At 38.2% G+C, this 14510-nt stretch overlaps 1 protein-coding gene across 3 annotated transcripts in view; it reads left to right on the forward strand.

Moving 5' to 3' along the window:
* Nucleotides 1-14510, forward strand: part of thada (THADA armadillo repeat containing) — a 79744-nt gene that overhangs the window by 22270 nt on the left and 42964 nt on the right. For 2 of the 3 annotated variants that reach the window (XR_010804044.1, XM_066678684.1), the window contains exons 25-28: nt 160-282; nt 2404-2495; nt 9570-9659; nt 11952-12083. Coding sequence is in view for 2 of the 3 variants with exons in the window: in XM_066678684.1 (XP_066534781.1) it covers nt 160-282; nt 2404-2495; nt 9570-9659; nt 11952-12083 (437 nt within the window). In the remaining variant the exon portion in view is untranslated. The remainder of the gene's footprint in view (nt 1-159; nt 283-2403; nt 2496-9569; nt 9660-11951; nt 12084-14510) is intronic. The other variant, XM_066678685.1, reaches the window with a different exon arrangement.

A 14510-nucleotide genomic window follows, 5' to 3' on the forward strand; every position in this document is an offset into this window, starting at 1 on the left:
TTTTTCCCCTAAAATAATAAAACAAACCATCCCTTTATATTACCTCTAAATTTGTGTAAAATATAATTGATATATTATGAACATATCTACAACTATAGAACAAATGATTCCACACATTTGAACAGCAGTGTACTTGAGTGTGTTTTTGTATGTCTTCAGGTCCATGCTTTAAACATCCTGAGGGCCTTGTATCGAGACACTCGTTTGGGTGAGAACATCATGCCATTTGTGTCTGAAGGCATGAAGGCAGCTGTGCTTGGATTTACCTCTCCTGTCTGGGCTGTAAGTTATTCTGGTATTAATTCCTCATAAACATTGTTCTTATCTCTTTACTTTATATCAGTCTCATGCTATCAAACTATTCATTGGATAAGTTGTGATTAATCACATTTCTTGTTAGTCCATCTATATTTGTCCATGAAAGGATATCATTTACATGCAATAAGCTGTGCATTTTGTCAGAGCTAGAAGAGTGGACCAATTAAGCTTCATAATAAACAATTTCATACTTTTAATAGTATGTAGGTACTCGAGTTGAACTTGAAAACCACATGCCTAGTCACAGAGAACCAAAAATATGTAGCATATTCAAAATAATATCTGTAATGAAGCTGCATTTACATTTTGGAAATCACTTTCATTACTATGTTATATATTGTTTATTCAGGAAGTGTAGCTTAGTTTTTAGCTGTTGCTTATTATTTTGCTGCTTGTTAATATATCTATGATTTTCTAGTATGAGCATGTAATGCATTCTGGCATCCTCCATATACACATTTTCCCCTCAGCAATGAATGGGATATTTGTCAGAGACATTTTTTCCCCTTTATGGAGCTAACTAAATAACTAGACTAGTTAGTGTAGTTAGAGAGAAAGCAGTGCTAATGTATTGTCATGCAGTTTTATCACTTCCTTGCCTGTAAATTCTTGGCAATGTGCTTAGGTTCTGGCAGTTGCATTCCATACCAACTTAAATATCCTGCATAGTTGCAATTGAAGCCCACTTTATACATAAAATGACCAGTTCACAGAATGGTCTTCTTGTGATGAAATGAAACAATGACCAATAATGATTTCAATATATGAATACTGCAATCTTAAATGGTTATTACAGTGCATGTGTAACCAAATATATTCCTAGTATTAACAATAAATAAAAATGATAGTCTTAATCATAATTGACTTTCACATGTCAAACATGATTCAACCTCCGTACACTTCTGACTCCGAATGTGACACTGCCTCAGTGCATATGTTTCTACTGCACTACTGCATAAATAACACACTAGTCTTTTTATCACATTTATTGTTTAGATTTGAAGAAGCTGTTTTAATTGGCCAGTATGCACACACATACACTTTCACTTATATTTCATCACGCTTACCCTCATGTACACTTGTCTTGTTAAATAGTAACTGCCTCGCAGACCTTGACAGGATAATCATTAACGGTGCGCAGGGATAAGAGTTCTACGTGCAGACACACACCCATGCACACAGACTTGCACAGCTGTGTGGTGGTCCTGGCTAACTGCCCTGCCTTGACCACTTTGATCACCTCTACATGGGGACATTCCACACACAGGTCACTATAGCAACAGTTCCAGGTCACATTCCTCTTTCTTTCACTCACTCACTCGTTCTCACACACACACACACTCTCTCTCTCCCCCTCACTCTCCCTTTCTATCTTTCTTGCTCTCTCTCGCTCCCTCATTTCTCTCTTCTCTTTCTGCTTTAATCTCCAATATCCTGTCTTCCATTCTTTCCTTCCTTCTCTCTCTCTCTTTTATATATTTCTGGTAAGTTTTCAATTGTGCATACAGTACAGTTAAAGCTTTCAAATCTTATTCTGCTGGACTATAGCAATCTAAATCCACAATTCACCACTCTTGTAGAGCTAAGACATAGTTTTGAAAATACGTTCTCAGTAGTCTCTGTGGAATGCATTGCAAGCCTGAAATCACTGCGAGACATTACTATTGCTGAATTATTCACACAAGCCTGCTTATATCAAGACCCAGATCTATGAAGAACACTGGGGATTCTGTGTAAAATGCAGCTGTTTATTGATTGATTATTATGGAAGTGATGTCAGGCTAGGCAGGTCATGCTTATGGTTCGGAGTTGTTCTTATGACTGCATCGTGAGGGCTCTTTGTGAAGGAGAAGTTATTGCTAATAAAACAGAAGGAAAATGGCCTGTTTGTGTTTTCTGGCTGTTCCTTTGGCCAAGGCTATAGATACTGAAGCCTTCTGAGTCATGGGGCTCTGACTCAAAATGCATGGCAGGATGAGCAACATCAAAACTGTAGGCAAAGAGAAAACTAATCCGGGTCACTTTTTATTTCTGCCTTTGAACTGATACATTCCTTTTTCTTTCTTGCTCACTCTTTTCCCCCAGGTGAGGAATTCCTCCACTCTGCTCTTTAGTACCCTGATCACTCGGATATTTGGAGTGAAAAAAGGAAAGGACGAGCATTCTAAAAAGAACAGGTACTGTAAAATTGCCCCCAATTTCAATTCCTATCCTTCCATTTGGCCTGAATGGTCTTGGTGTCAGAATGACAATTTTAATGTCTAGAAGGGCCCAGGTCTTGTATTTTATTTGTCAGCTGAGGTTCACTCTTTTGTGCCTTATTTAAAAGCAGTAAGTGGTGGGTAACACTGCAGCCTACATGACAGCTCATGCAGGAACACCATGCTGTACAAACAGGACTCTTTTTACAAGACCAATAATACATTTTTCTGCAGCTGTTTTAAAGTTAAAATGTAATTGCCCTAGATAGGACAATCTGCCAAATGCTGTAAAAACATCAGCTAAGTAGACATATACATGTCAAATAGACAGGTATATGCTTTCACAAATATTGAATCCAATATAGACAGCATAGTTTCCGAATATGTACTTGGGGTTAATGATGTTGGGTTTTGAATTTGTAGCAGCGTTTTCTTTAAACTTACTTTTTTAAGTGAAGCCGTAAGGCCCCTTTATTTACATTCTTAGGTGTACCTGTGTGCTGTACCAATAGGTGGCACTGTAATCCTCTGCTCAGATTCTTTGCACATTCGTTAATCTCCGTTTGCCCATAGCACGGGGCGCTGCTCCAGCTTCTCAAACATTCTGGGTGTTTCCCACAACTCCCCATTACTTTTATCTCTGAACTGTTTCTCTTTCTTTTTTTCCTTGCTTCTCTTATGTAAGTGTTTGATCTACCATGTAAAGGTGTCTTCATATTTTATGGTAGAATGGACACAAACTTGCTGATTTAAGTAAGGAACAGTGAAATGTTTCTCAGATAATTGATTAAGACAAATATATAGCTGAAACTGAGTAGCAAGCCTGACTTTTTCATCCATTTATATACAGCTTCAGTGCTGTACACTGTCAGGAAAAAACACATGCAATTTTATTTAGATTATTTAGTTTAATAGTTCGGTTTGAGGCACGTTCAGTTTAGGGGTAGAAATAGCACAATGTTCATTGGTTGGGTCTAAATGTCCATGACTTATTAATTATTAGTCTGATGACTGCTGAACTAAAGAAGCACACTTTTGTTTGAATTTTGATGCAAATGTTGCAAAATAAATCCAATATAAATCTGCCTCTGATTGGATATCTTTCACGTGTATCAGTCTTAAAGTCTTTAAAAGCTAAAGAGAGGTTGGAAATTATTATAATTTTGAATCGTCCTATATATTGTCCTTTTGTGGTGGAAAGGGATGTTCGGTATCCACTTTTTTGGAGTGTTTGCACAGAGCTGCACTGTGAGGATTTAAAACAAAACAAACAAAAAATTAAATTATGATGCAGTTTTAGATACTGTTCACATTTTTAAATATAGCAGTATACAGTGTTATTGTTACACCACCCAAACCTAGTGGTGGATAAACACACAGAAACACTGTAATTGCTGTTAAATGTGGGGAAAATAAAATACATTTTTTTAGTCTGTGGTAGCTCCAAAGAATGGGGTTGACCATGAACCACAAAGACATTATGATTTCTTTAATGATTTGTCGTGTTCATCATGAAAATCATTGTTTTTTCTTTTGATTTTTTTGCCCCTCTTTACCCCAGCAGTACCCAGTGGTACAACAATATGTTTGGCACAGTCAGTGCTCAGCCAGGCTGCTTTAGGCCTCCTGTGCAGTACAGTTCACTAGATTACTGGCTGAGCTAGTTTTCTGGCTTTGGCCAGTCTAATAACACAATGTGGTTCTCTTTAGTGTGATTTGCATGTGCAGCAGGCATCTTGATCCGCTTACACACAAGCCAGCTTTTAGTTGCTTGTGGTTCATTTAGCTGTTTTTCAGTTTTTACTTCCTTCAGACTCACAAATGTTACTGCCCTGTATTATTTTGGGTGGTGGGTGTTGTGTGGGGCAGAATAGAGACAGAAAGAGAATGTATGAGTGCTTTGCATGTGTTTAGTGCAGTGTTTGTTGTTGTCTATACAGATTACTTCTTGCTTTTGCTGTTTTTACTTTTGAGCATGTTTTTTTGTAATTGGGTGTGTGTTATGATCAGTTGCTGTTGTGTTCTGGCTAGTTAAATCTGGTCAGAGACACTGTTGACTGCTGTGGCAGAGCCTGCTGTTTTAACCTCAGTTTCTTTTGTATTCCACCCCCTTCACCTTATTTTTCTCTTTTTTACCCCCCCCCTCCTTTCCTTTCCTTCTCTCTCTCCTTGTACTTATTCTTTCACTCTAATTTTAGTTTACTTTCTCTCTCTGTGTCTCTTTCTGTCTGTCTCTCTCTCTCTCTCTCTGTGTGCACACACGTCCATGCATTATCCCATGGGTCAGAAAACTTAGCACACGTGGTGGTGACATTCATCATAGATGGTCGCTAATGCACTAGCAGCATTGCTCCAATAACACGAACAGGACAAAGGCCTTCTGTGACATTTGTTTATTATGTTTGTGTGTTTGTGATTGTTTGTGTTTTCATACTTGTCTTTCTCTGCGCTGTTCTAACATTTTCTTGCACATGGGAGTACATTTTATGTTTCAACTCTGCCATAAAACAATCTAATGCATCAATTTCACTCCTCCCTTGTAGTTTGCGTTTAGTTTTGATAATTCACAAGTTCATGATTAAAGAGGTTTACCACAGTGTTGTCGGATGTATTTTAAACATCATAAGTTTCATGGTTGGGCACGAACACCAGTAAGCAACTTCTGATTAAACAGTTTTCTTTGAAATGCTTTTATTGGTGGGTATAAAAAGTTCCATTGTCACTTTGAACAGGAGACAAAACCATCATTGGATGTGTGCTCTCTCGTCTGATATGAGCTTGAGAGATACTCCATGCACTTTTGAAAATCTTTGATGGGAGCAACAAATGTCAAACATTTTTCAAAATTTACGAGTGCTTTCTACCTACGTGATGTACAGATCTGACGTAGATGAAATTTGTATGCATAGTTTTCTTTTCACAATGAAACATTGAGTGAATACTGACTCACTAAATTTCATACTGTGATGATGCTCAGTACTTGTTTTGGACCTATGTAATCTACATATATAGCAGACTTGAACCTGATGGGGGCGCTGTCGAGGCAAAACTGACACAAGTAACTTTTTTAACTGTTTGGAAATATATTTTCTTAACTTATCTAGGGTTGATATAATTTATTACTAGGCACTGGCATTAACTGGGGGGAAAGGGGTGCTTTAGAGTGTAGTTACTTTTTAAGTCCTTTGATTTGGTGGTGTGGTGGTTTTATTTTTTTTCATTTGTGACAATAACTGCATGTCACATTATAGAACTGAATGTCCATGATTTGGCATAACCTCAGCTAATCATGTGTGGGTTTGTAAAGAAGTCTAAGACCAGCAAAGAAGCTGTTTTGACTCTGTTTAGAAGAAGGAAGTAACATGAATTTTGTATAGTATTCTTTCTTTAATTTGAGCTTGTCATCAGGTTTGGCTGATATTCACATTCACGGATACCGTTTGGTTCCAAACAAGTTCTCTAATATTTCTAGGAGAATAGTGTGGTCTTTTGTATCGGAAGCATTCACATGGATGCAAGAGTTGATCTGAGGTACAGCTATCACACTACTTAGAATTGGCCTGAATCTGGACTGGAATTTTTCAAATGTATAATGCAGGTGGGAAAAAATATTTTGAGCCACTGATTTTTCAAAATCTTAGATATAATCTTTAGATTCGAAAGAAGTCTATAATTAGGCAGTACACTAGAGTTGAGGTTTGGCTTCTTGGTAAGAGGTTTAATAATGGTATAACTCTAGGTTGTACAATTTGATGAGGATATACTTTTCTTGGGTTTTGGCTGTGGGAGTGGGTATAAAGCTTCTAATCCTACTTCTGTAACTGTTTTGCCGTTTATCAGCCACAGAGGATGACAGACAATTTGGACTTTAGATTATGGGTTATATTTTTTGTCTAATGTTTTTAATTTATTCATTTATTTAAAAAAATCCATACTACTCTCTATAAGTGAGGCCAAATATGCTGAGCAAGCTTTTATCCACTGCCCTTCTGTCGTGGTTAATGCTGTCAGTCCACACAGAGGGACATACTTCGTTTGGCTGACTGTCATTTCCACACTAATGTCCTTACTGTTTGTTTTAAGGTATGAGCTTGATGGTTGTATCATGGGGAGACATTTTTCTGCAAATTGTGACATATTGAATAAACCTTCTTAATGGAACTGACAGATGTCAAATAATGTCAAAGATTTACATGTTTTTTTACTGTCATGAGCTGATGTAATTTTTTTTTCTTTTTTTTTTGTGATATTTAATTTGACATCTTCATTAAATGTCGCTAGTTTTCCCCAAAGTCTTAGAACTTCTGAATTTAACTAAAACATTCACCAGGAGAAGAGTCCATACTGTGCATTTTTTCCTTAAGTCTACTGCAGAAGAGAAACTAACCACAATAAACATTTGTTAAATTGTTTGTTAGTTTGAAGCTCTATTTAAATAAAAGCAAACTTTAAAAAAGCAGATGTATTATATTATAAAACTGTACATTTAAGCTGTTAATCAAAAAGGGCAGTAATGTTATTTTGAATTTGCATGACTATATGCTTTGATTTTGTCATATGTCTCTCTGACACACATATGCATATTACTACTGGTACACTTCTTGATAAAATTGCTTTGAAATGTTTAAAGCTATATACAGGAACATTTTCTCCACACCTTTAGAGTTTATTCTTGGAAGTTGGTTGCATGAGCAATATCCTGTTCCTCATGATCTAAGATCTCAGGTTTTTGTTTGATTTGCAGATCACCTTTGTTTGTTTGTTGATAGCAGCATCTCTACAGCTACACATCCTTTCAGATTCCATGAGTAATTTGTCTCTGAATGTAATTTGATATCTTTCTTCTATTGCTCACAGATTAAAGCTGGTTTTGGTGGTCTGCCAGGTTTTGAATGGTTCCTAAGAGTCCAGTTATTTATGTAGTATGCTATGTTTTTTTTAAATATTTATATAATATATATAATATAATATATAGTCATTCTTATAGCTGTATCTCGAGAGTAGGCCTATTTGTTCACATTCTAGCCAATAGCTATAAACTACCTTGCAAAATTAGTGATGAAGCCATGTTGCCTTTCCATGTGCTTTGGAACAGCTGTTTATGTCTAGATACCCAGAGGTAATCAGATAAACAAATTTAGTAGATAAGCAAATGTTGTGTGCACACGTGTGTTATGTGTTCTTTGACACAGTCTTCTGTGTCGCCTTACATATGCACATGAACATGCCTCACAATGTCAGTGGGTGTGTATGACAGGTGTGTGTGTGAGACTGGGAGATTGTTGGGGGGCTGAAGCATTGTAAATATGCACATGGACACAGGGCTACAGAGAGGGCAGTTTTTTTTGTGTGTGTGTGTGTGTGTGTGTGTGTGTGTGTGTTCTCTTTTGAACCCATCATATTTGGAATCTTGTTTCTAGATGTGCTGCTCAGTGAAAGTATAACTACATGTGTAAGATTTCTGAAACTAATCATTTTATTTTGGAAGAGTACAAAGAGTGGCTAACAAAGTTGATTTACTCCTTGTTGCATTTCTGAGGGGTAGCTTTTTTAGACTGTCATATTTGAACCTTATACCATGAGCATGGAAAAAAATGTCTTGTACTACGCTATTAGAATAAGCAAGTAATGTACATTAAGCAATGTACACTGGGCCCAAAGATTCAGGGAAGGCTGCAAACCCACCATGACCCTGAACCCTTACAGCGTGTGAATGAATGAATGAATTAATTACACTTTCAAAATAATTGTGATGCTCCACTGATCTGTAACAGGGCAAAGTACAGCCCCTGTCTTTGCTACTCTGTGCTCAGCCTTTAATTTTTATTAAATATTTTTTTTTGTTTATGAATATATGCAAATCAACATCATTCCAAAGCATTCCCTGAAATGTTATTCAATTTTATGATGTTGATTTTGTGCTGGTAGGAAACTGTGCTGAAAATAATTAGAAGTGCTCAGAACACTACATGGTCACCTTGACCAGGAAAACATTTGTAGTCCAATTGTATTGAAAGAATCCTGGGTTTTTTCCAGCCACATGTGTAACCTCGATGGGTCATGTCAGGGCTAATTTGTGGTTCATGAGACTGAGTAAATGTGTGTATGTATGGTTTGTGTTGTGGCATTTGGGGGGGGGGCAGACAGAGTTAACCCACCTTATTACCATGATGGCGCCCTGGCTTTAACTCAGACCAGGCCGTGTGTATACAGTGTCGCCACAGGATGTGGAGCGTGCATGTGTTTATATGCATGTATGTGCATGTGGTTTTGTTTCAAGAAGGATTTGTCTCAGCAGAAGACAGAACATGTGTATGAAATTCAGGTTTTGGAAGTTTGGCTGGAGCTGAAACTGGCCTCCAGTTTTGGAATGATCTGAATCCTTTTTTTTTTTTGGAGGGGGGGATTCAAAATCTTAATTGTAAAGCATTCATTTGCTGTGGTTCTAAAACATGCTGGCTGAAGTGAAAGCAGGATGTGTATGTATGCTGCTCATCGATGCATTGTCACACGTGGGCTTGCATCGCATCCAGACAACTTTCCCAGGATGCCTTTCAGCTGCGGAGATGCAGGATTTAAAAAAAAAAAAAAAAAAAAAAAAAAAAAAAGTGGTTTAAAGCTGTGCTGTGTGTTCCTGCAGTGCTCCCTCATAACCAGATAGCTCTAATGAGAGCTTTATAGAGCTGTAAAGAGCTCTGCCTTTAGGAAGTGGTTGACAAACCAGACCTTTAAAAGTTACTTACACACAAACACATACACACACAAAAAAGACCAACAAAAACAGACATATACATACATATATACATCAGCAGGCTCCCCACTGGCCGCCTCCTCCTTCTTCCTTCACAGTCCTATACATGCCGCCTCATTCTCCTATAGACCTCAGGTGAACTCTCAGATGTTTGGAGGGGTCCTTTTTTTTCTTCCCCTTTTTGTCAATCTCCAGATGAATTACAACCTTTTCAACCTGTCCTATCTGATGTGACTTTTCCTGAAATAAGAACTCTCTCTCTCTCTCTCTCTCTCTCTCTCTCTCTCTCTCTCTCTCAGGATGACTGGTCGTGAGTTCTTCACACGTTTTCCTACCCTCTATCCTTTCCTTCTCAGTCTGCTTGAGGAAGCAGCCAGTACAGTGGACAGGTGAGAAGTTACCAATAAATTTTATCCTTATGTGACTGTGTGTTCTGACTTTGTAGGATAAATGTATGTAAAATGGGCCTAATTTTTATTTATTTATAGTAAAGACTGAGAAAGATTCTTTCAGCGCGTTTAAAAAAAGCAGATAAAGTTCAGGAGTATATCCTGCACCAAATGTGTGGGTGCCTCCCCATGCCTAAAGCACGTGCAGCAAACATTTCATGCTGCAAGAGCACATCTGACACAAACTCTACTGCTGCTGCATGTGTGAAAGGACCACTCCAGCACGTCTCTGGACCTGATACTTCAGAGTTTCTCTAGAGACTAAAGTTTGTGTTAGTCACTCTGTACTGCTCTATGACTTGTCTTTTCTCTCTGAGAACATTTTATGGATTTTTTGATGACATTTGGTGGACATTTCTCAGTCCAGCAACTTTTTTTTTTTTTTTTTGTACTTTACGCGACAAATTTGCACCTAGGCCCCTTTAGAGTTTAAAAGTTGGAGGGTTCTCATAAATCGGATCCAGAAGAAAAAAGCCTTCCGCTTCTCACCCTCTGTTTTCTCTGGGGCTTTTTAAATTAAGCACTTTAAAGTGGCTTATCAAGCCTATTAAACATGGCTGGCCACACTGATGGACAGCTTCCTACTTCAGATGGCCACGATAAGGCAACTGTGTGTGGGAGCGGAAGCCATGTTGAATCCAGGCCACACTCATAACACCACCTGAGAAGCTCTTGCTCTCTTATCGTCATATGTTCCCTCAATTTAATTGCTACACAGATACATAAATGTCTCCCAAACAACACTCACATTGTGAAATCCTGGAATCAAATACTATCTCAATATGCATCAGATTATTTGAACATGTTCACAGTCTGGCTCTCTCTGCTTCACTCTGAAATAAGTGTGACACTTTCCCACAGTCCAAACTGGGCCATCTCCCTGACCAAAATCTATAACAGTCCATTACACTTGTTTTTAATGATGCCAGCAAATAATTTAGCTTATGAAAAACGCATGGAAGGGGAGAGCGAGTGAGCTTAAAAAGTCATCAGTGTCCCCATGCGTTTCACTTCAACCAAGCTCCAGAAAGAGCTCATGGGATAGCTGCGGTGGGATTGTGGGTGAAGTAAACTCAGAAATGTACTTTCTGATTGTGACTTGGATGCTCAGCTTCTTCCCCTTCTTAGAAGTTTCTACAAGAACATATTCATCGGTGGATGACTGCTCCAAGCAAATGTAAACTATTCCTGATGTGATTATGATTTCATAAGCATCATGTCTGCTAATGAAATGATGCTTATGACTGATTGGTTTGGATTGGAGCATTGCATGGTGTTTTGTAATGTTTGAGAAGCTTTTCCATGGGAAATGAAAGCAGGGAATACGCTTGGCAAAGCATCAAGTGGGAGATGAATAGTCCACAGGGCGCAGTTTAGTAAGAGCTGCTCTATTTGTGTTAGGTTTGCTTCAGCACACTTCACTCTTCCTGTAGATCTCCCTCCCATGCTCTCCTTTCCCTTTAAATAAATACACATTTTTTTTTTTGTATTTTTGAATTATCCAACTCTCTCTTTCATTCCTTTCACTCTTTGTCTGCTTTTTACTGTCTCTCTTCTGTCTTTTGTGTCTTGTTCTCTCTCCTTTTTTCTTTCTCAATCTTTTTTTTTATCGAAGATTTAATGCTGTTTCTCACTGTCTTTCTGTCTCTTTCTGTCTCAATGTTTTATTGTGACTTGTTAAGTAGTTTCTCTTCTGTGGGCCGTGTTAGACTTAGAGCTAAGACGAATGTGCTAGCATTGTCCTAATAGTCCCAGCTGGCTGTGTGGTAGCCACAGCAACACTGTGGAAACCCCATGGATCATGGAGAGTGAAGTGGATTTTTGGCCCCTCTCTGACAGAGAGGTAGCTGAAGTGAGGGTGTGTGTGGTGAGGAAGACAGAAAGATGACAGGGATAAACAAAGTAGATGCATGCGCAGGCAAATGCCTGTGTGCGCCAGTGTGTGTGTGAATGATGTGATTATTCCAGTATGACATCCCCAGTACTTTCAAATGTTTGCTCTGGCGTGTGCTGCTTCTTTCCACTGAGACTCTAGAGAGAGAGATGGAAGTAGGAGAATCACCTTCTCCTGCTTCTGCCTACATCTGGCTCCTTCACCTTCAAGCTGCTCCTGCTCTGTGCCTTACGGCATGGTGATGAAAATAGATCTGTATGTGACTTTATTAAAATCTCCAGCACATAGTCCATTCAATATAACACTCAATTCTCTCTCTCTCTCTCTCTCTCTCTCAGTGAATCTGGTCAAGTAAAACTGCATTCCAGTTTGTTTCTTCTGTTGCTGGTGTTGGGACGTCTCTACCCATCACCGATGGACGGATCCTCCTCCCCTCTTGGACTGGCCTCGTTCGTACCATTTATTATCAGGTCAGAGTACATACAAACTGACATTCTAGCCATGATTATCATCCATCATAATTTGACGGATCAAATTATACATTTTGTTGGTCCAAGTACGTTAAGAAAATCTAAAGGAAATGCTTAAATATAGCATCCTCTGTACATTTCAGTACACAACTTCCATTATATTAAATATGAAACACTAGATAATTTGTAGAATAGTTTGTTAAACATGAGTGAGTGAGTTATAAGCCAGTTCTATTCAAATCTTAAAATAAATGTGCTTTAAACTGTGATGGACTTGTCCAGAGTGAGTCTCTCATCCAATGATTCAGTGTAGGCTCCAGACTCATCGTGGACCTGACCAGTAATGAATGAATTTGTCTTACAAGTGTGTGTGTGTGTGTGTATATATATATATATATATATATATATATATATATATATATATATATATATATAAAATATGTTGTGTTTTAGACATTCTGAATTTAAGTTAACCTTTTGGCTTAGCATGAATTATCAAAAAAAAAAAAAAAAGTTTAACAGTGTCCTGAAAATGACCTAAACACATTTCTGTATGTAAATTAAGTTTATTTGTGCCTGTAAAATAACAATTTTCATATAAATAAAGGAATGTAGTTTATATATGAAAAAAAAGTTTACCCTTCTGCACTAGGGCCTTTTTGATTTATAATTTCATCTAAACTTTAGTGTGTACATGCTCTAACAGTTAACTATGATCTTCATGCAGAGATGCCTTGATAAATAGCTTTTTAAATCTCATGTGCCCTAAGCTTTTGTACAGTACTCTTTAGATGTTCATCTGACTTCAATACTGAAAGGCTCTTGATAACAAATTTGCTTCCATTCTCAGTCTCACCAAGTCACTGCTGAAATGTTTATTGCTATAAAATTCATCATGTGATACACAGGCAGGATGTTCCATTAAGGGAAACCAGCACCCACACAGCTCCTGTTTGGGCATTTCTTGCATTTTCTTACCAGAAAACAGGCAAATATTATTGGAACATTTTCTATGAGCACCTGTGGTGCCCTATTTAAAAAAAATAAATAAATAAATAAAAAAAAAAAAAATAAAAAAATTTAGGTTTGTGCACACGTTCACACACACACACACACCATTTGTATCTCCTGGAACACTCTGTGCGTTCTAATGACAAGAAATAGATGTTTAGATTTTCTAGGAACAGGGCAGCATGGGTGTGGAGAAATATTGACTACTGCTAATGTGCTGTGATGTGCAATGTCTGAAACAACATTTGGACAATGTTGATTAAGAGCAGGTTAAAAGAGATAATCCTGCTGTGTTTTTTTTCCTCTCAAAATTTCTGCATATTTTTATATATAAAGTCTTATAGATTGTTTTGATGTAAAATTCTTCAGTTTGGAAATGATTTACTGTGGGACCCAGATATTTGATTAGGTGAAATCCTTTCGAATCGTCCTCACTGAATGCTACTGCATGAAATTATGCCAACAGATATAACCCCTAAACAGCAGAAAATGCCAATTCAAGCCAATTACTTTTGAGCCTGGCCAGTCAAGGAATGGGAGATTTCAAACGAAATCTCGAGTGGCTCCTAGAATTGGTGTTGGTGCTGTTAACAGGAGATTCTACCCCTGTGATCTCTGTGGAACCCATCACATTGGGTGATGGGGACACTGTCATAAACAAGTGGTGTCGTTCTCCAGCTGACATTTACCACCAAGGTTGTGAATCTCAGAGATCATAAAGGATCCCCGGGCATTTTCTCATACAGGATAGTACAGGATAAGGGTGTTATGGCTGTATCTCCCACTTTAACTGACCTTGACCTCTTAATGATATTCATTGTCTGTAAGTGCTTATCCAGTTCAGGGTCACAGTGGGTCCGGAGCCTACCCGGAATCATTGGGTGCAAGGCAGGAACATACCCTGGAGGGGGCGCAAGTCCTTCATAGGGCGACAGACACTCTCACATTCACTCACACACTCACATCTACGGACACTTTTGAGTCGCCAATCCACCAACGTGTGTTTTTGGACCGTGAGAGGAAACCCACATGGGGAGAACACATCAAACTCCTCACAGACAGTCACCCAGAGCAGAACTTGAACCCACAACCTCCAGATCCCTGGAGCTGTGTTGCTGCTCCACTGTGCTGCCCCTCTTAATAATAAAATTGCCTTAATCATTCCTTCTTGTATCCTCTCTACATAATAGCTGATGTGTGGTGAGTGAACTGGTGCAGACTGGCTGCAGTTGCATCGTCCAGGTGAATACTGCGCATTTGGTGCTTTTTGATATGTCACTAATTTTGTAAAGAATGCACAGTGCTTTGTGCGCCTAAAAATGTACTATATAGGTGTAACAATCAGATAGTTACAAAGAAGTTGAACGATGCCTATATTACTGATTTTCGATGGTTTTGAGTAAGCTTTGCCCTAAA

This window comes from Hoplias malabaricus, chromosome 8 (assembly GCF_029633855.1).
Source record: "Hoplias malabaricus isolate fHopMal1 chromosome 8, fHopMal1.hap1, whole genome shotgun sequence".
Taxonomy (NCBI): domain Eukaryota; kingdom Metazoa; phylum Chordata; class Actinopteri; order Characiformes; family Erythrinidae; genus Hoplias; species Hoplias malabaricus.